The following is a 20,460-nucleotide window of genomic DNA, read 5'->3' as shown; positions in this document are numbered from 1 at the left end:
CCCACGTGCGCCTGTCCACGTGTTTCTGACACACCCCTCGCTAGAGGTTGGCCCCTCCAATAATTATGTGTCCTAGTAAAAAGCAACCTGTTCTCACATCTAAATAATACAACATTCTAATACACATAAAGAGAAAACGAAAGCAAGCAAAGAAACCAGCCAACCAACCAACCAACTAAAGAACAAATAAACAAACAAACAAAACAGCCAAACAAACAAATGGGAAATGAAAAAGGTTTGAAAAACGCCAAAACTTCTTTCAAAACTTCGCTTGAGGCAAGGAGATGCCAAGGACTGCTTTTTTGCAGACAACTTTTCAATTTGCTCTTGTGAACTAGTGTTTAAATATGGCAATACATGTCAGTTCGTGGGTCTGCTTCTAGGCAAAAACGCTGCGATGCCGGAGAATATATGCACCTACTTCAGTTGACAGTGGCAAAAATAAAATCATCGGTTAAATAATGTTTTAAAACTATAAATAAATTCTTTCTCTCGCACTTTGCCTTTGATCGTCATGCACTCGTCGCCTTGTTGTCTGTCTCTAAATGGCGTCTACCATACTTTCAGAGTCGAGAAAGCTGTGGAGAGTTGGCAAAGTCCCTCTACGTCAAAGGCACTGCTCATGCCAGTGTATACAGTTATCTGTTTGAATGTTCCTTCTCTCCCACTCCGCTTAAGGTCACCACGCACTGTTTGCGACAATAGTTTAAAAGCCAAGAAAGCTATTACACGTTAAGAGATAGCGAAAGGTTGTGTATGTCGAATGCAGATGATCTGAGAAAGGTTCGGTATGTCGAATGCACATGTGAAATGTTTGGTATGTCGAATGCACATGAGAGATAGCAAAGCTAATTACGTCTATGTTTTATCTCTCCCACTTCACTTCAGGTCGCCAAGCACACGTACGTCACCAGGTCGTTGGTGTTTTATATTGTCTTCCATCACACTCTCAGAGTCTAGACAACGGTCGAGCGTGAAGAAAATGCGAGAGTCTTTCTTTGGTCGTATCATGTCAGATCACCATACACACATCGCCTTGTCGTTTGTCTTTGATGGCCTCCATCACGTTCTCAAAGTCCAGAAAAGTGTCGAGCGTGAAGAGGTAGCGAGGGTCCTCCGTCGTCACGATGGATGTAAGACCTGATAGTGCCTCAGAGTTTTCCGTCGCATTAATACCCACGGCCCACACTGTGGACACCTCCTGTAAGTAAAACAAAAAAGGAGAATTATCATTTCCTTAAATGTTTTTTCAAGCGAGGTCTTTGTAAGGTCACACACGTTTTTATGAGAGGCAGTGTGGAACCTGGTTGAGTCGGATCAAATGTCAAGGTCACAATGGGGTTGAGTTCCGGCCAACAAGCAGGACACAAATATTAGAAATAATTAATTTGACAGTTCAATAACAATAACAATATCAGTAACAGAACTTAATTGTCCATTAAAATATTACATTAAAATTGAACATTTTCTTCGAGCTAGAGCAGGAGACTGCTCATTATTTGTTCTTTATCTTTATCATTCATAACGTGGGTGAGTTGCGTAGGCATTTACTTTTCTTGTTAATCAAATGAGGTGCAGGGGACTGCAGAGTTTGATAATATAGAAATATATATGTGTTTGCTTAAAATGACTTACCTGAAGTTGCTGTGAAGCGTGTCTGACATCACCCCCACAGTTAGACATTCCGTCAGTGATGAGCAGAGTATGGCTTGTCGTGGTGGAGTTGAATCGTCCGCCTGGTTTACAAAAATGTCATGTTGGTGACGGGCTTTTTGTTGACATTTATTTTTAAATAATTATAACCAGCGATAGTACAAGTACTAACTTATGATGATGACGTCTGCAGTTTCGTTCATTAATGATTTAAATTGGTTGTTTTGGTTTTGAAGCCCCCGTCAGTCAACACTTCCTTTAAAACCCTGTGAAAACTTGAGACAAATTTGTTTCGGGAATTGGGTCACACACATACAATACTGTACACGGCATTAAAACTCAAAAGTCATTGACACACGGAAGTGATTAATCTCAAGCTGTGAAATGTATGAAATGTCACACCTTCTCAGTTGAATAACCAAAAACTTTGGTGCTCGGCCCGGGTGTAATTTCCGAAGCATGACATTTCTACGATTACATTTAAGATTATTCTTATCTCATATGATTATTGTGTGAAGTTAGTGTTATGAATGTGCGACAAGCTAAGAGAACAGACGTCTTGCTTCAAGTTTCATTGTTCTGTATTGTGCTGTAGTTCGTTGTATGAGTATGTACTCGGCTTAAAACCTAATTTAGCTCAATAAATTAACTTGCTTACCGTTTTCTGATCTGAAGGCATCTCTCGCAAATGCCAAAGCCTTGGCAGTGCATGTGTAGCCAAACATAGGATACAGACGATTGACAGCGGCTTTCAGGTCCGCAATCGTCTGAGAGGATCCAAATTTGTGAGTAAGAACTGGGTCGCTAGAGAACTGCACTAGGGCCAATCTGTTGTCGGTGGGATTATTGCCGAATCCCTCACAAAACAGGTCCAGCATCGACTTCAGGCCGTTCTTGATATACTGAAAAGGAGTGAATGGAGGCGTTATGAAACTTGAATAAATAAAAGACAATACAAAATACAAAAATACGAAACATTTAAAAACAAATAGATAATTAAACAGATGGTAATTATAAAACACACCGTGCGCACACGAAAACACACACGAAAACACACACACACACACACACACACACACACACACACACACACACACACACACACACACACACAAGAACACACACGAACATACGCGCAAACACACACACACACATCTGTAAGATCAGACACTTCACAGACACACAAACTAACACACACACACATACGCACACACACACGTACACGCACACACATACAACCATCTGTGAGATCAGACACTTCACAAATACACACACACACACACACACACACACACACACACATATACAACCACCTCCCACATTCACTCAACCAACACCACCCCTCTCCTCACTCACACAAACACACTCACACACACACACGCACACACACACACACACACACACACACACACACACACACACACACACACACACACACACACACAACCACCTTCCACATTCACCAACACACACACACACACACACACACAACCACCTTCCACATTCACCAACACACACACACACACACACACACACACACACACACACACACAACCACCTTCCACATTCACCAACACCGCCCCTCTCCCCCACACACACATAGTTGTACCCTTTACCTGTACATCCTTCTCATGGACGCTGACAGAAACGTCGACGATGACAAGGATATCCGTTGGGCTTCCACTGCCACGAATGAATGCCTCATCAAACATGTCTGCCGTGATGTTTTTGCTTGTTCCTGACAGATTAGACATAGATATAGAAGATAATATTAACAAATAAGAAAGCAGTGCATGCGCAACTCCTACGAAGAGGTTGCATTGTGTTGTTAATTCCTTGGACATTTGTTTGTGTTGTTATGTGATATTTAATCATCTTGGTGCATATTCAGGTCCCGATTGCTATATTGTTCTAGTATGCATACCGTCACTCACACAAGTTGAATTGTTGGCATACACGTGTTCACTTAGATTCCGAGGTGGAGGCATGCTCTAATGCCCTGCGTTTTAGTTTCCCAGTCCTCATTCTTCGGTCATTTACGCATACATATTTTTTTTTTATTTGACACATTGTTTTGACCCCAGGCCGGTCGAATATATCCCATAGCTTTGACAAAGGAATGTCTTCTGACAGATAACCGAATCCAGGTCTTCTTCTTGTTCTTCCGCGTCATGAACTGGATCCTTTAGTACGTTTTAAGTTCAACGAGTGGAGTTTTAAAAGAAGAGCTGGTTACAGTGGGTCTGTGGATGAGACTGACGTGACTAAAAATATTCATTATCATGAAAGCTAAAATGACTGAACGCCCTAATAGGGGCTCCGTGCACATGAACGTGACATGGTCGGAGACTTTAACCATCCAGTCAATCGAATGCATTGAAATGCGCCCGCTTTCCCTTAGCCTTCCACACACACACACACACACACACGCTCTCTCTCTCTCTCTCTCTCTCTCTCTCTCTCTCTCTCTCTCTCTCATACACACTTACACACACGAACAAGCAACACACGGACAAGCAACACACACACGCACACACACACACACACACACACACACACACACACACACACACACACACACACACACACACAGCTCATGTTGCACCAGATTTCACCATTTAATTGATTCGGCAAATAATAAGGAAGAAATACACCAATCGGAATCGGTGAATGTTTGTTTGCGATGGGTGTTACGGGGGGGGGGGGGGGGGGGGGGCTTCTGGTTTTAAGAGATTTGCGTCTGAGACTTCTTCCCAACGGAATTTGGTTAATTGGGTCCATGCAGGATCTCTGTGTGTGTGTGTGTGTGTGTGTGTGTGCGCGTGTGGCTATAAACATCAGCAGGCGTCTGACAGATTTATGTCAGTTGTTCAGTGAATTAAACAGGCACATGCACTGAAGTCAATTTCACCACAACATCGAATCCCTATGTTCCGGTCCATTTCTGAAACTTGACTATGGTGGCTCACTGTCAGCATCAGACCCTTTCACTGTGCCGTCGTCCGTCATGTCGGACTCGTCGGACACAGAGCTGTCGTCGAAAAGAGGAGAGGACGCCTTGGTGTTCAACGCTGCGTCCAGATTCCCTACATCTCCAGCAGCTGCGTCATTGGCAGATTGACCTTGAGCTCCTGCCTTGACCTTGCGGCGATTGTACCGGAACGATAGAACAGCCCCGATGGCGACCGCCACCACCACGCCCAGGGTGATCACTGTGATCGTCACGCTGCTGTAGTCCGCGCTCTTTGCCTTCTCCGCGCTCTTTGCCTTCTCCGCGCTCTTTGCCTCCTCCGCGCTCTTTGCCTTCTCCGCGCTCTTTGCCTTCTCCGCGCTCTTTGCCTTCTCCGCGCTCTTTGCCTCCTCCGCGCTCTTTGCCTTCTCCACGCTCTTTGCCTTCTCCGCGCTCTTTGCCTCCTCCGCGCTCTTTGCCTTCTCCACGCTCTTTGCCTCCTCCGCGCTCTTTGCCTTCTCCGCGCTCTTTGCCTCCTCCGCGCTCTTTGCCTTCTCCGCGCTCTTTGCCTCCTCCGCGCTCTTTGCCTTCTCCGCGCTCTTTGCCTCCTCCGCGCTCTTTGCCTTCTCCGCGCTCTTTGCCTTCTCCGCGCTCTTTGCCTTCTCCGCGCTCTTTGCCTTCTTCGCGCTCTTTGCCTCCTCCGCGCTCTTTGCCTTCTCCGCGCTCTTTGCCTTCTCCGCGCTCTTTGCCTTCTCCGCGCTCTTTGCCTCCTCCGCGCTCTTTGCCTTCTCCGCGCTCTTTGCCTTCTCTGTTTCTGCACCTACTGTGAGCGAAGACAAATTGTGAGTAAGGTACGAGACAGACCTTGGGAAGGGCAGATTTACAGGCTAAAGACTCAAGCTAAAGTAGGACCATCCTGAGTGTTATGTAATACACTAGATAGTTTATCCAAATTAATGCAGCATTTGCATGTTTTCCTCAACAATAGTGTATTGTATTTATAATATCTCAAACGTCCGCAAGTGTGTGTGTGTGTGTGTGTGTGTGTGTGTGTGTATAAACACAAACATCCGTGTTATGCAATACACTAGATAGTTTATCCAAATTAATGCAGCATTTGCATGTTTGCCTCACAATAGTGGATTTTATTTATGATATCTTAAACGTCCGCAAGACGGTGTGTGTGTGTATAGCTTGACAAACATCCGAGATAACCTCAACGTTAAGTTTTTTTTCGACGGCCGGTCGGACATATGGACGGACACATATGAATCCTAATACACCAATTACTCAGGTGAGTCAAAAACACAAATTGTGCCACGCGATCTTGTATCGCAGGTTTCTTACCTCACAATTGAAAGGTGGGTAAAAATTCAACAAAATAAACAACTGAAAAAAAGCTATGAGATTTCCCACGACCCGGACCCACCTTCGTCAAGGGCTGCCACAGTCCCAACGCTGAACTCCTCGGCAAGGCGCGAGTGGTCCTCTGGGAACTTGGTACTGTTGATCTTACAGCGATATCGCCGTCCACTATCCGCCAAGGTCAAAGTACGCTTGAGAGTACTGGTCTGCGTGAAGTAGCGGCCTGACGCAGGCCCGGGTACCATGGCCTCGGTCGTCACGTCAGATGGGCGTCCGTCGTAGGGTGTCCAGTCAGACCCGCCAGCCTTCTGAAACTCCCATGTCCACTTGACCTACACGACGTAAAAAAGACCAAAGAACTGGTGATTTATTTGAGGAAGAATCCAGATATTGTGCCAGACCTGCTCATTGATGGTGCCAAAGTTGATCGAGTAGTAGAATACAGGTACCTGGGTACCGTTTTAGAAAACAAGTTAAATGTTACTTCAAACACTGATTTTATTCATAAGAATAGCCAGTCAAAAGTATTTTGTCTGCAAAAACTGAGAAACCTTGACGTGAACCCCGATGTTCTCCAAGCTTTTTACCGCAGTTTTATAGAGTCCGTTTTAACTTTTTCCTTTATCTGCTGGTTTGGAAACCTAAGTGTCAAAAACAAGAATGTGTTAGAGAAAGTGGTCAATGTCTGCAGCAAGATAGGGGAGACCGGGGCTAGTCCGCCCCCAGGGCACATCCGTCTTTGTCTGTTCATTCTTACGTTTGCCACCTTTTAGTCATTCACACCATGTGAGAGTGGTGTCCCTTCTTCGCGCCATATCCTGCAGAAGTTCAAAGGTTGCGCGCCCATATATCGTGAGTACAGATCACAAAAAGTGTTTTTCTTCATTTTTGTAACATGAATGCATTGGAGTTGACTTGGGTTTTGATGCATTACCTCTGAGAACAAATACTTAGTCTTGGTGTCGAGTGAAAGTGCGTTAATCAAGGTCGAGTTCTGACAAAAGTTTTGCTTCTTCCTTCCCATGTTGTGCTCGCTATCTGGTACTAGAGTTGCCTGCCCGTGCGGGGGCAAGTCCGCCTATTTGTCATGGGGCATGTCCGCCGTGAGCAGTATGTACAACACAAAAACTGTCTGCACATTGATATCAGCTACACATTTGTCTTGATGTAAAATAAAATATCAGTCTTCTAGTTCATCAAACTCGCCAGTTATGCTACCAAAAGCATAAAAGTAGGCGGACTAGCCCCGGTCTCCTCTCCAGTTATGCTACCAAAAGCATAAAAGTAGGCGGACTAGCCCCGGTCTCCTCTAACGTAATTTTGTGTTACATTCTTTCGTATTTTGTCATTGGCATTTTTAAACCTGAATATTGAAGGGAATTAAAAAAGCTTTCCCACTAAAGCTTGCCCGCTACTAGTCTTGTACATACTATGGGATGAGAGCGGCGGACTTGCCCCACCCTGTAGGCGGACTTACCCCGACTTGGGGCAAGTTCGCCTACGTTAGGGTAGGTCTACTTAAAGCAGTATATACAACAAATGTTCATGCGCACATAACAACTGTCTGCACATTGATATCAGCTACACATTTGTCTTGATGTAAAATAACAAATCAGTCTTCTAGTTCATCAAACTCGCCAGTTATGCTACCAAAAGCATAAAAGTAGGCGGACTAGCCCCGGTCTCCCCTACTGCGTCAGAAACAGCAAATCCTGAGTTCGGTGCACCAACATCGTGCCGCTCGCAAAGGCAAGAAAATTGCTAAAGACTGCACGCATGTTATTGCCAAGCACTACGAGCTTTTGCCGTCGGGACGACGATTTCGGGTCCCAATGTTCAGGACTGTCAGAGCTAAGAACAGTTTTGTTGCAAAGTCAATCGAATTCTGCAATGAGTAGTTATTCAGGTCTTGCGGTCCATTCAAATCTGCCGTGTAAAGGCAGAAGGAAGCAAGTCCATGAAACATAGTTTCGAGAAAATCGACATTTTCTGTTTGCATCACTGTTTTGGAATGAAAAGCTTTAAATGATTTGTTTGTTTGCTGATAACATGTAGGGCATTATTGTGCGTTTCTGCTATGAATATTAAAACCCTCATTTGATTCATCACTTAGAAATAATGATTTTTGTGGACTTACTGCCTTTTGCCGAATTAATTCCCTAAACTCATTCACTCAAAAATAATGGTAAAAGGCAGTAAGAGGACATACTTCTTTCTGCCAAATTATATCCCGACTTAAATCTTATTTTTAAAAAATGGCAAAAAGCAGCATTGGACTTACTGCTTTCTGCCATATTATATCCTGGTCGATATATCTGGCTGAGAAAAGGGCATAGAGCAGCAAGTGGACTTACTGCTTTCTGCTAATTTATTATCTCCGAAAATTGAAAGTAAAAGAAAATACACGCAACACTGCTTTTGGAACTTTTTTTCAAATGTGACTTTACGTCCAGTGATTTCGTGAATTTCTGAATGCACAAACAACTTCCTTGGTGAACAATTTGTATTTTCTTTTGTGATTAACTGAGACAAATGTGCCCGTTTTCTTAAATTTCAACACATGCTCAAGTTAGTCTTTGTCTTGGTTCCTCATTTTGCTTATCATTCTGTGGTCGCTCACTCATGATTAACTTTATTGTTAATCCGTTCTTGTGTCATTGATATCGTTTAAAAAGACCATTATTTTTAATACAAGTCTTGATACTCTCTTTTGATATTCACATGACAAATATTGACTTGAACGCAAGTCTTTTAACATTAAAATAAAAATCTAAGAAAACGTTTACACACACACACGCATTTTTTCTTGCTGCTTGTCTGTAACACACACACACGCACACACACACACACACACACACTTTTTCTTTCCTTCTCACTGTCTTTCTCGCTTTCGTTTGCTAATAAGACTGATTAGAATCCAGGATCTGACAATAAGACGTTTTATTTATTGAGTTTGACTAACGATTTCCAAAGGACACAAAATTAAAACAACAGCATGACAAAAATAACTAGTGTGTCAAGCCGCCATTATACCAGAATTAAGAATAGGTCATCGTGCAGTCTTGATTTCCAAAGTACACAAAATTAAAGCAACAGCATGACAAAAAAGAACTGGTTTGACAAGCCGCCATTATACCAGAATTAACAATAGATAATCGTGCAGTCTTGATTTCCAAAGGACACAAAATTAAAGCAACAGCGTGAAAAAAGAAATGGTTTGACAAACCGCCATTATACCACAGTTAACAATATTATCGTACAGTGTTGACTTTCAGCTGAAGTGTTCCGCTTTTGAACAACATTTGTTTAATTAGTCTTGAAAACTGTGTGATGAACTATATAACCATTTGTAGTTGTACACCATGCGCGCTACATTTGCTTGTAGAATTACATAGTAATTCACACACTGTCCACAAACATTGTAGTTGAGTGTTCAACTAGCAAAACCACAAACCTGCAAACTATGATGTAGTATATTCATGTATCACCCCATCTACCCCAGTTACAGTCTACATCCCTTCTAAAACTATTCACTGACATTCTGCCATCCGACTGATGACAATTATCAACTACAGCGATTAACTGGATGTAGATTGTTTTCCATGAGCCTGTTTGGATAACTAACAAACAACTTACAATCCCCCCACCCCCTCCCCCTCCTCGTCCCCAGGTTCTGCTTCTCTACGCTCAGCATCTGTTATTGTCAAACTGAAAGTTGTCGGTATTGCTCCTCTTCCTCGGTCCATAACCGTCGTATGTTGCTGGCATTTTCATTTGGGCAAGGTCCATTGTGGCCTCTTCTCCTGCAAGCCGAGGTGGTTGTATCTCGCAGTTGCAACCTGCCAGCAACGCTTACACATCTGTCAAATGAAAAAGGCAGCAAAAGTGAGACATTTTATTGACAAATCTCCTTCCCACCCTCCTTCACATCATCCTTTTCCTCTCCCGCGCACATCACCTCCCCCCCCCTCCCCCTCCGGGCTACTATAATGACAAACGATTACTGCTGCTGCTGATGATACTAATACTACTGCAACGAAAATGATGTAAAGATGTTGCTCGTTTTAAAATATACCTCTTCAGCCCGAAAAAAGAAAGGAATGAAAAAATGTTGCACGCTATTTTTGGCTGTGTCAGTGAAACATACCTTGTTTTGGGCCCTTGAACATAAAGGGGCAGTGGTGGCGAGTATCCCTCAGACTGTGTGCTGCAGCTGTCGTCGCTGCCTGTCCCACTTCGAATCACATTTCTGTCAAATACAATAGGACATAATACTTATTCCGATGGTTGGAAGCACAAAGAGACCGGAGAACAATCCTCCAGTATAATGTCATGCTGTTCCAGATCTAACACGCTGTCAGTGTTCAAGACCACAAGTCACTCATTCTAGATCAAAACATCTTTGTATTAGAAACATGCTAAATGCATCTATAAATATCATGATGAAAATAGCAGAAGTGAATACTCAAGAAGTCACAGTGGAAGTAGCGTACAACAACAAAACTATAATAAATGGGCATTTGAACTATGGCATTTTACTTGCTAGCTCCGTAATGCAAGTGCACATTGGAATACCCAAATCAGTCAGAAAATCAGTGTTGTCGTTGTAAATTCCCATACACCTATTGAGAGAGAGTCATTTCAGACCGGAACGCAAAACTGCCAACAACAAAAATGAAACAAACAAACCAACTTACTGTTGCTTCGGATAGTTGAACACGTCGGCGCGGCAGCTCTCATCAGTCGCCATTTTCCCCGACAAAGGCCAGGGAAATAATGATACAATAAGCTTAGTTCTGATTGGTTAACCGCAGTCAGGATTACAAAAGGGTGAACGCGATTGGCTAATGGACATAGAGCGCTAAACCATGCAAACTCGTTTTGAGGCTTGCAAGGAAGTAAGTCCAGTGCAAACCTGAAAACCAAAAGTCCCTGGACTTGCTTCCATTTGCCGATTTTTATCCTTCGATTACATTTTTTTTAGTGGACTTACTTCTTCAAAAAGTCCATAAATATTGATCGCACATCTTAGAAATTTTGACACAAGATGCGCCTTTTTCCCCTCTGCATTATGATATGAAAATCTCATTTTTACCAAATTTGGACTTACTGCCTTCTGCCAATACACGGCAGAAATGTTGCTAAGGAAATGTAATTCAGAGTGGGAGAGGTTTGAACAACTAAATAATGAAAAAGTAGATGCTGCTCTGCTTGCAGACCCGCTAGCATTATTCTTGGCTTGTTTGGCGTGTTCATTTGTGTTCGTATTCTGTGAGTGTGTGCTCGCTAACTGAGTTAACCCTGATTGTCGTCGCGCGTTACCACAGTATCGCTGTCCATAGTCCCCGTGACTGCAGTGCATGAGACTGTAAACACCTCTGCCACCTTCCACGTCTGGTTACGTTTTGGTGTCACATCCGTCTTCACTATATCAGGGTACACTGTTGACACAGAGAGCAATACAGAGTAAACATTTTGGTGTCGAATATATCGCCACAATTCCTCTGTACACTGTTTACACAGAGCAATACAGAGTTATAATGTTGATGTCGTCACTATACCACGGTACACTGTTGACACAGAGAGCAATACAGAGTTAACATTTTGGTGTCGAATATATCGCCACAATTCCTCTGCACACTGTTTACACAGAGCAATACAGAGTTATCATGTTGATGTCGTCACTATACCACGGTACACTGTTTATACAGAGCAATACAGAGGTAACCTTTTGGTGTTGCATCTATCGCCACTATACCGGGATTCACTGTTGACACAGAGCAATACAGAGTTTATGTTTTGGTGGTTGTACGCCGGTAAACCGCTGTTAACATAAAGCAATTACAGAGTTAAACGCACTTTCCTTTTCGCGAAAACTATTCGACTCACCATCTCAGATCTGGTCAGGCTTTGGTCAGTTTACTATGGGTAAACTTACCATTCTTGCTTTGCCATGACAACGAGTGATTTATCTGAATAATTACAAGAGAGATTTGTGAAGAAAAAACATAATATGTTTTAATGTCTGTCAATTGTATTCTCCCTCATTGCATCCCTGTGAGTAGGATTTGGCAATAATTGTTGTCAAATATGACCTAGATACGCTACTGGTGCATACATTATGACACATTTGAAACCTGCAGCTTCAGGTATGTTTCAATAATTAGCTGGAATATGGAGTCACTATGGGCATTTTTTTTTTTAAAGAAATCAATAACTTGTCCCCAACACATGTTGGTATTAGGTCCAGAAATGAGCATGAATGTGTCTTTTTATGCTTTTTTGCAGCACAGTAAAATGTTGCAAACAAATGTGCAATCACTCAGGTTTAATTTTCCACTGATGCCACCTCTCCCCTTAAGGGCAGGAGCTACCTTCAAATACACCGTTTTTCTCTTCAAGTCATTTGACTACAGCATTCATTAAACAGAACTGTTTGTGTTAAAATTCGGTGTGCATTTAAATTGACTTCGTACAAATTATTAAATGAAGAATAAGCAAAGCGATGAATCAAAACAGGATAGTTCCACGGATGACAAGATAATTTCAAAACTATTCTTCGAATGCTTTGAACTTTTGCAGAATTGATTTAGACATTGTTTTGTTCCAGACGATTTTCTCTATGAAACAGCGATCGCGGACAACGTGTTTTGACCGAGGACACGTGGATTTGACTTGAGCTCACGAGAGTTAAGGACAACGCACGTGGTAGGCGTTTACTGTCAGTGATCGGCAAGCAATCTTCGGAAATCCGTGTCTGCGCTACGCATATTTTCGAAAGAAGAGTCTTACATGAAGCGCACACTACACAACATACACATCATCAGTCTTAGTTGATAGTCGCGATGACAGGTTAGGCCAAAAAAAAATTAGGTCTCTTTACGGTAACATAGGGTGAAAAGATAGGGTCGGTAGGTCGGCTTTTTTTTTTCTTTTTTTTTCTTTTTTTTTTCTTCTTTTTTTTCTCCTCTCTCTCTATGATGTTTCACAGTTCATTTCTTCTCATCAATCCCTGTTTTTGCCCAACATAACTACTCCTAACAGTACTTTGAGCTCACCTCCCTTCTGTCGTCTGCTGTTTGAGCCCAAACAGCTCTATTTTGGATGCTTTTTTTTTCAGACGATCCAAAAAAAAGATTAGGGTCGGGCCTAAAAACTAGGGTCGGTCGGGTTACCGTAAACAGACATTTTTATTGGCCTTAAAGCCAGCAAGAAGCGAGCTAGTTGTTATTAGGTAAAAAGTTTGGATCAGTAAAAGGGGAAGTTACCATGTCACACCGCTTATATACACCGTCTGACATAGTTATTTCCGCAAAACGTCGATTGAAACTTACAGGTAACGGTGATAGAACGGCTGGTCATTTTCTGTATTTCTGTATCAAAGTGAACAGCATAGCAGATCAATTGAAAGTTTGGCGCCGCGGCGGAGAGGGTCAGTGACAACGTGCTTGTTGTTTTGTGACTGAAATAAAACCACATTAAATTAAACATAAGAAATATACACACATGAAATAAAACTACATGGAATAAAAAGAAGGAAACCGCACATAATTATACTTCTAACGCTTCCCAATCCAGAATCAAACAACAAGTAATGTTAACAACTTGAACGTTTGAATTTTTACGTGAATATTTGTTTTAAATATATTTTTCAGGATTGTTGTCGCTTTCCTTTACACGTTGGATCAGCCTAACTGCGCGGCGGATTTGAACGAAATTTGTTTGACTTAATTGTTAGGTAAGACACCAAATAAACCTTTTGGTGTAAAACATTGCAAAATATTATTCAGTTTAAGTCACCGTTTCGACGGTTGAAGGTGAATCATGCCGTCAAAAAACGCCATTTTTGAGGGTAGGCGTGGTCACGGACATGTGACGTCATACCCAAATATTGCTCAGATTCAAGAAACACATTTTTAAGCAGAAAAAAGACTGATCTTCAAATACACGTATATTTCTGACCCAAAAATTGCTGTTTAACATCCAGGGTATATCACTGAAAAAATATCCTTAACTTTTTGGGCTCAGTGTAGATTATCCAACCCTTGAAGTATTCAAAGTTCAAAAGCTATATCTTCAAAAACGCTCCCAATAACGTCAATGTTAGGTTATTATGAATCAAACATGAACCCCTGTGACCAAAAAAACCCCTTCGAGGGTCAATCAAACTTACGTCAAGTCTGGAGATTATCAAACCCTAGAGGTGTCCAAAGTATCAAAGCTCTAGCTTCAAAATCATCCGAGATAACCTCAACGTTAATTAAGTTTTTATTAAACTAACGTGACCCCGCTGTGACCCCAACATTTGACGAGGGTCAACCAAACTGGAGTCGTTTCGTGAGATTATTAAACCCTAAATGTGTGCACAGTTTTAGAGGTCTAGCTTGAAAAACATCCGAGATAATATCAATGTTAAGTTTTTTGTCCACAGCCGGACACATATACATATGAATCCTAAGACTCAGCAATTACCCAGGCGAGTCAATAAAACCACATGACATAAAAACTCATAAAAAAACGCAACAGATGGACAGTTAACGTTCTGAAATCAAGAATAAAAGAAACACAAGCAAGGTAAGTTAATAAAACGTTGAGTTATAGACCTAAACATGTTAAGCATCTTCGCCTGAGAACAATGAGCTTTCATGCAGATAACCAGAACTCTTGCAAGCAATTAAATCCGTGTGCCCAGCACACATCTTAATTATCAAACAAATCAAATGCATCCCACCCACCCTACAATAATTCAATCAATCAATCAATCAATTAATCAATCAATCAATCAGTTAACCCATTCATCAACCAAATAATGAACCAAACCATCCAATAATCAACCAATCCATCAATATGTTAATCACACACTCACTCAACCAACCAACCAACCAACCAACCAACCAACCAACCAACCAACCAATCAATCAATTCATCAATATGTTAATCACACACTCACTCAACCAACCAACCAACCAATCAATCCATCAATATGTTAATCACACACTCACTCAACAAACAAACCAACCAACCAACCAACCAACCAACCAATCAATCAATCCATCAATATGTTAATCACACACAGACACTCACTCAACAAACCAACTAACCAACCAATCAATCCATCAATATGTTAATCACACACTCACTCAACAAACAAACCAACCAACCAACCAACCAACCAACCAATCAATCAATCCATCAATATGTTAATCACACACTCACTCAACAAACCAACCAACCAACCAACCAACCAACCAATCCATAAATATGTTAATCACACTCACTCAACAAACCAACCAACCAATCAATCAATCCATCAATATGTTAATCACACACTCACTCAACAAACCAACCAATCAATCCATCAAACCATCAATATGTTAATCACACACTCACTCAACAAACAAACCAAGTAACTGACTCATCCCATCCATCCATCCATCCAAGTTCTCACATTTCCAGATTGTTGGTGTCCAAATATACTTTGTCTACATTGTTGAAGGTTCCAGAATCAAGTCTGCTTCCGTTTCCAAACTGCCAGTAGACGTTGGAAGCTGTACCAGAAGCTCCGTCTACAACGCAAGTCCACGTGCTGGGAACGCCGCTTACAACGGTGCTCGGACCAGTTACGACCGGATCGTCTGGACCCTCTGAAAAACGGTGAACACATTATTTTAGCCATTTGATATTGTTTAGTGCGGATATTTAGATGGTCAGATAATTCTACATGTTGGATTCTATTTTTTGTTATACCTTATACGGATACATATTCGGCATTATGATCTATATAACCAGTAACTCGATCAGAAACAAAATCTGGAACTGGGAACATGATCATACGGAAGGGCTCCTAATATGGACCGGCTACTAATACGGACCGAATCTTGTTCTGACAAACAAACGTTCTGGATCACACCAAAACAATTTCATTCACCACATTCGCCCTTTTTGGATAACTTGCATATATGTGTTAAAACAATTGCGGCCGCACAGTATACAACCGTTAGTCTTGTTTACTTGTTTACGCTTCTGGTAGTGTAACTGTGTTCAATATAAATCTGACGCTTAAAAATGGACTAGCTTCTTTTCATAGACGCAGTTGTTAAAACACAGTTTGCTATGTATGACAACTAAGACAGTAGTTGCTCCATTTTAACAGCGTTGGTTCTGTCATTCCAGCGCAAACAAAACAAGAAAAGCAAATGCTTACACACAACTCACCCTCGCTGCCCCCGCCCCTCCCTGGACCACCTAACCCCATAGAAGAATCCCGCCTTTTTAAGATCTCCAAAGCCCGGCAAGACATTTCCAAGACCCTGTTTTCTAAGATATTCTGTTCATAACCTCTGTAAGTTTACCACAATGTTGAGACCTGATTTTCTCAGGGATTTGCAGGTCTCAAAAGGAGGCTTCCACTACCTATCTTTTTCTTCTCCTTCATAAAATAATGTTCAAGAAAACTCCTTATGGGACCTGCAGCAATCCATTAACGTCAATGTTAAGTTATTATGAATCGAACATGACCCCCTTGACTGAGCATGACAGGTAGCATCATTATGCAGATCGATAGCCCGACCTATCGACCCTTTTTTGTTTAGTCGTATAATCGGAAACACACATTGTTTGGGGGGCTCTACTTACTGAACACATAGACAGTCCAAGTAGCCGTGGTTGTCCCAGAGGGTAATTTGGCCGTACAGGTAAACGTATCCTTGTTGTCACTTGGCTGAACAGTGAACTTGTAAAAACTGTTGTAATTCCTCAAGTTCCCTGACACGATGACCGTCTTTTCCTCCGAGGCAGCTAGATTTGAACTATCACGTGACCACGTGAGAGGGAAATTGCTGACTGTTTCTGCAGTGGTGATGTAGCAGGCCAGTGACTTCTCTTGGCCAGTGATGAACAACCCGTTCGCTGTGATTTGAGGCTGGGCTGTACAAGGAAGGAATGGATAGGCGGTTTTAAGTTTCTGAGCTGTACTGGTTTTCGAAAAATACAAAAGAAAATACTGATAGTACTATAGGGTTGTCCTTTGACGCCGGCAGTCAGCAAAACGCTTAAACTTCCTTCGAATTGCCTAACGTTGCCATCATGCTGGCAGAATTGCTGATCCTTTTTAACAGTGGAAGAAAGTGGACGCCAAAGAATGCCTCAAACTTTCGAAAAGTGTCGATAGTGTTAATGGCTCTGTCGAATTTTCCCAAAGAAAATAAATGTTAACAACATCTTTGTACTACCACTTTTACTTTACGACATCATCTGTTTTCAGAGGTGTGGCAGATGGTAACTTGTTATAGCACTTTCTGCGTCTTCAAGGACGCAAAACATCAATGCAACTTTTCATTCTGGACAAACAATGTCGGTAATCAAAGCCCCACTCCGCCTCACATGACGTTTACAGAACGAACGATGACATATTTCTCTAAACAACAATACTAACCTCACAGGACACACTCACAATAGTATTCAACAACATTAAATGACCCTCTTAAGATCACGTATATTGCTAATTTGCGCGCGTTAACCACACATCAGTTCTCGTGGTTTATTCAACCCCCGAGCCATCGGAGCCCCGCATGACCAACTTCTTCATACATGATCAGTTGAGTGGTTTGCGTTTTCAATATTTAAAAAAGTAACGAGTGTAAATCTGGTCCGAAACAGTAAACCATGTAGTATTCTGTTTATTCTTCATACTGTACTTGTGTGTATTTTACTCAAAACGTCCCGCACTCGAGGCGACCATATTGAAGACGCTTCTTTTGGAACATCGATCTCTTCCAAAGCCTTGTGCAATCTTTGACATCACAGCAAAGAAACGTCACTCTAGAAAATGTAGCGTGACGTGTAAATTTAAACATTCTTCAGGGGAAACAGCAGGACCAGAAGACTTCTTTTTCCGCAATTACGTTTGTCTCGGTGACTTTGGCAACATAAGCTGTGGAAAAGCAGGTCCCTGCCAGACTACGACCTCATCTACATGATATCTCAAGTGTGGTTTTAACGGTATTGTTATCTTATGAGTGGTTCCTCTCAGGTATTTAGTATAATTCAATTTTTACAAGGCATTCGATCAAGTGATATCGTTTAAACCACACGTGTGTATATCATGTAAATGAGGTCGTGTCAAAGTAGTCTGGCAGCAAGGACCTGCTTTTCCACTGCTTACAATGACAAAGTCACCAAGACAATTCGATATAAACGTAATTATGGAAACACTTTTGCGCCTGCTGACGTCAAAGATTGCACAAGGCTTTGGAAAAGATCTTCCGTTTGGACGCCTCGCCTGCGGGACGTTTTGACTAAAATGCACGGAAGTACAGTATGTAGGATAAACAGAATACTAAATGACTTGGTGTGTCGAAGCAGATTTACACTCGTTGCTTTTGTAAATATTGATAGGTTCGCTTTCGCTCGCAGTACTGTTCAAGATTTATAAAAGCAACTCGTGTAAATCGGGAAAATTATGTCACTTGAATTTAGTGATTTGTCTGAAATCGGAATGATCTCGAAAACAGCCTTTGCAATGTAAAGACGATTAAAGTTTGATTTTCAGAACCAATTAATGTTAGCAGCAACCGTGCATTAGAAAATGATCGAGTTTGATTTTGTTCATTTATTGTGAATGTGTGTGTGTGTGTGTGTGTGTGTGTGTGTGTGTGTGTGTGTGTGTGTGTGTGTGTGTGTATGTGTGTGTGTTTGAGTGTGAGTGTGTTTATGTGTGTGTGGGGGGTGTTCAAGGACAAATTGCAACAAAAGGCCTAGCCTTAAATCGTTATCCTTGTTAGACAAAGTTTAGTTCAAGAGTTCTCTCTCTCCTTCCCTTCCGCCCCCTGCGTGTCTTAATGTCTCCCCCTGTCACACACACACACACACATACACACACACATACACACGCGCGCGCGCGCGCAAACACATACATACTCTACCGTATCAGTAACGCGAAGGAACGGGAGGGGTGTAGCAGGGGTCTGAAAAGGTGACAGATGATAATCTCCCTTTTTCACCCAGAAGATCACTTTAGTGGGATGGAGGGTTTAACCTGGGAGAAAAAGGCAATGGCACATTTGTCCCTCTCAACCAAATTCCGATGGGACATAGTCGAAGACAAGAAGCGCCAAAGAGGCCTGTACGCGTTTTGACCAAAGATGCAAAATAGTGCAATATGGTGCCATCTGAGAATTAGCCGCTATATCGTGTTATCTGTGTGTGTGTGTGTGTGTGTGTGTGTGTGTGTGTGTGTGTGTGTGTGTGTGTGTGTGTGTGCGTGCGTGTGTGTGTGTGTAATCCGATGTAAAGTGTACATTTGCTGGCGCAGTGGAACATAATCTCAATGCGCCCTTTGACGCACTGACGCAAATTGTGATGGGACATTTTCAGAGTTAATGCGCCAATGGCGCAGGGCGCACCAGTAAATGAAACCCTGCGGCCGGGGTGTTGGAGGGGTGCAAAACAGGTGGGGGCCCTTTTGGGGATGGGGGACGATTTTACAGTGCGATGGGAGCCAAATACATTATGTGGGGGCCATTCTTTGGTGGGCCCCCTGTGAGACACTTTGATGTCTTAAAGTTGCCCCTGGGGGGCAGATTGGTAAATATCAAATGGTCCCCCGGGGGCCATTTCCACGTGGGGATCAGATCAGATATACTCAACGTCTTGGTGGTTCTTTTTTACGAGTGCTTGCATCCGTTAGTTGTTAGCGTGATGTGAATATCAACAAACGTACAGCCGAACACGGCTCATGTGCTGTAACCCCACGACAAACACCTAGTGGGGAATCAGATCCAGATCCAGAACTGACAAAAACACACTCTTGGTCCAGGCACATGCGGAAGGTATCGTTCACTGGACCAGCACTATCATAGAAAGACTATGATAGTGGTGGTCCAGTGAACGATACCTTCCGCCTGTGGTTCAGGTTACATGTCACATGATGTGTATAAGTGTGTGTCTGCTGGCCTTGTTTGTGTCGCATCGTCCCCCACTGACCTTCCCCCACCCCCTCTAAGGTAGCCTACTTCTGTTCAAACTGTGGACTCCGCTACTCAGTCAAGTATTTTAAGTTAGACATGTGACTCATCGCCAAATCGTTCTTTTCTCATTCAAGGGACGTAAGCACTCGACTCTATCAAACCTTTATCACAAATGATTTGCAAGAAATGACATACTATTCTCCCTCTAGATAAGTCGTACGACTTGAAATCGGCGGGGAAGCATTCTGTTTGGAGTTCATTTTTGCAGAAGCCCGGCTGACGTCCTTTCTATAGCCACACAACTCCAACATGTTACTACGTAACTCTGATAGTATCGACACGGTTCCACTTACCTTGAGTGAACGTGACACAGACCAAGGCAAGAACTGTCAGTATAGGAAACCACTTTTGAACGTTGTAAATCACAAAAGGCTGTGACTTTGATGATGAGCAGAACATGGCGACATGAAGGAGAATGGAAAGATTGGAGTCAGAAAGCAACGTCATCGTGATGGTGAGATCATT

The 20,460-nt window shown here is 42.3% G+C and overlaps 1 protein-coding gene across 1 annotated transcript; it reads right to left on the bottom strand.

Annotated features, from left to right (window-relative positions):
• Nucleotides 1-253: 253 nt before the first annotated feature.
• On the bottom strand, nucleotides 254-20,457 carry LOC138973224 (collagen alpha-1(XII) chain-like). The gene is made up of 10 exons (XM_070345940.1): nucleotides 20,289-20,457; nucleotides 16,604-16,894; nucleotides 15,417-15,612; nucleotides 13,303-13,430; nucleotides 11,291-11,409; nucleotides 6,033-6,300; nucleotides 3,270-3,391; nucleotides 2,312-2,555; nucleotides 1,636-1,736; nucleotides 254-1,201 (listed from the first exon to the last, which is right to left on the bottom strand). The coding sequence occupies exons 1-10, from the start codon at nucleotides 20,440-20,442 to the stop codon at nucleotides 1,013-1,015; spliced, it is 1,812 nt and encodes a 603-aa protein (XP_070202041.1). The 5' UTR covers nucleotides 20,443-20,457; the 3' UTR covers nucleotides 254-1,012.
• Between the last annotated feature and the right edge of the window lie 3 nt (nucleotides 20,458-20,460).

Source organism: Littorina saxatilis, linkage group LG8, assembly GCF_037325665.1.
Source record: "Littorina saxatilis isolate snail1 linkage group LG8, US_GU_Lsax_2.0, whole genome shotgun sequence".
Lineage (NCBI taxonomy): Eukaryota > Metazoa > Mollusca > Gastropoda > Littorinimorpha > Littorinidae > Littorina > Littorina saxatilis.
Note: the sequence above shows the minus strand (reverse complement) of the source record. Positions and strands in the feature narration are given on the sequence as shown.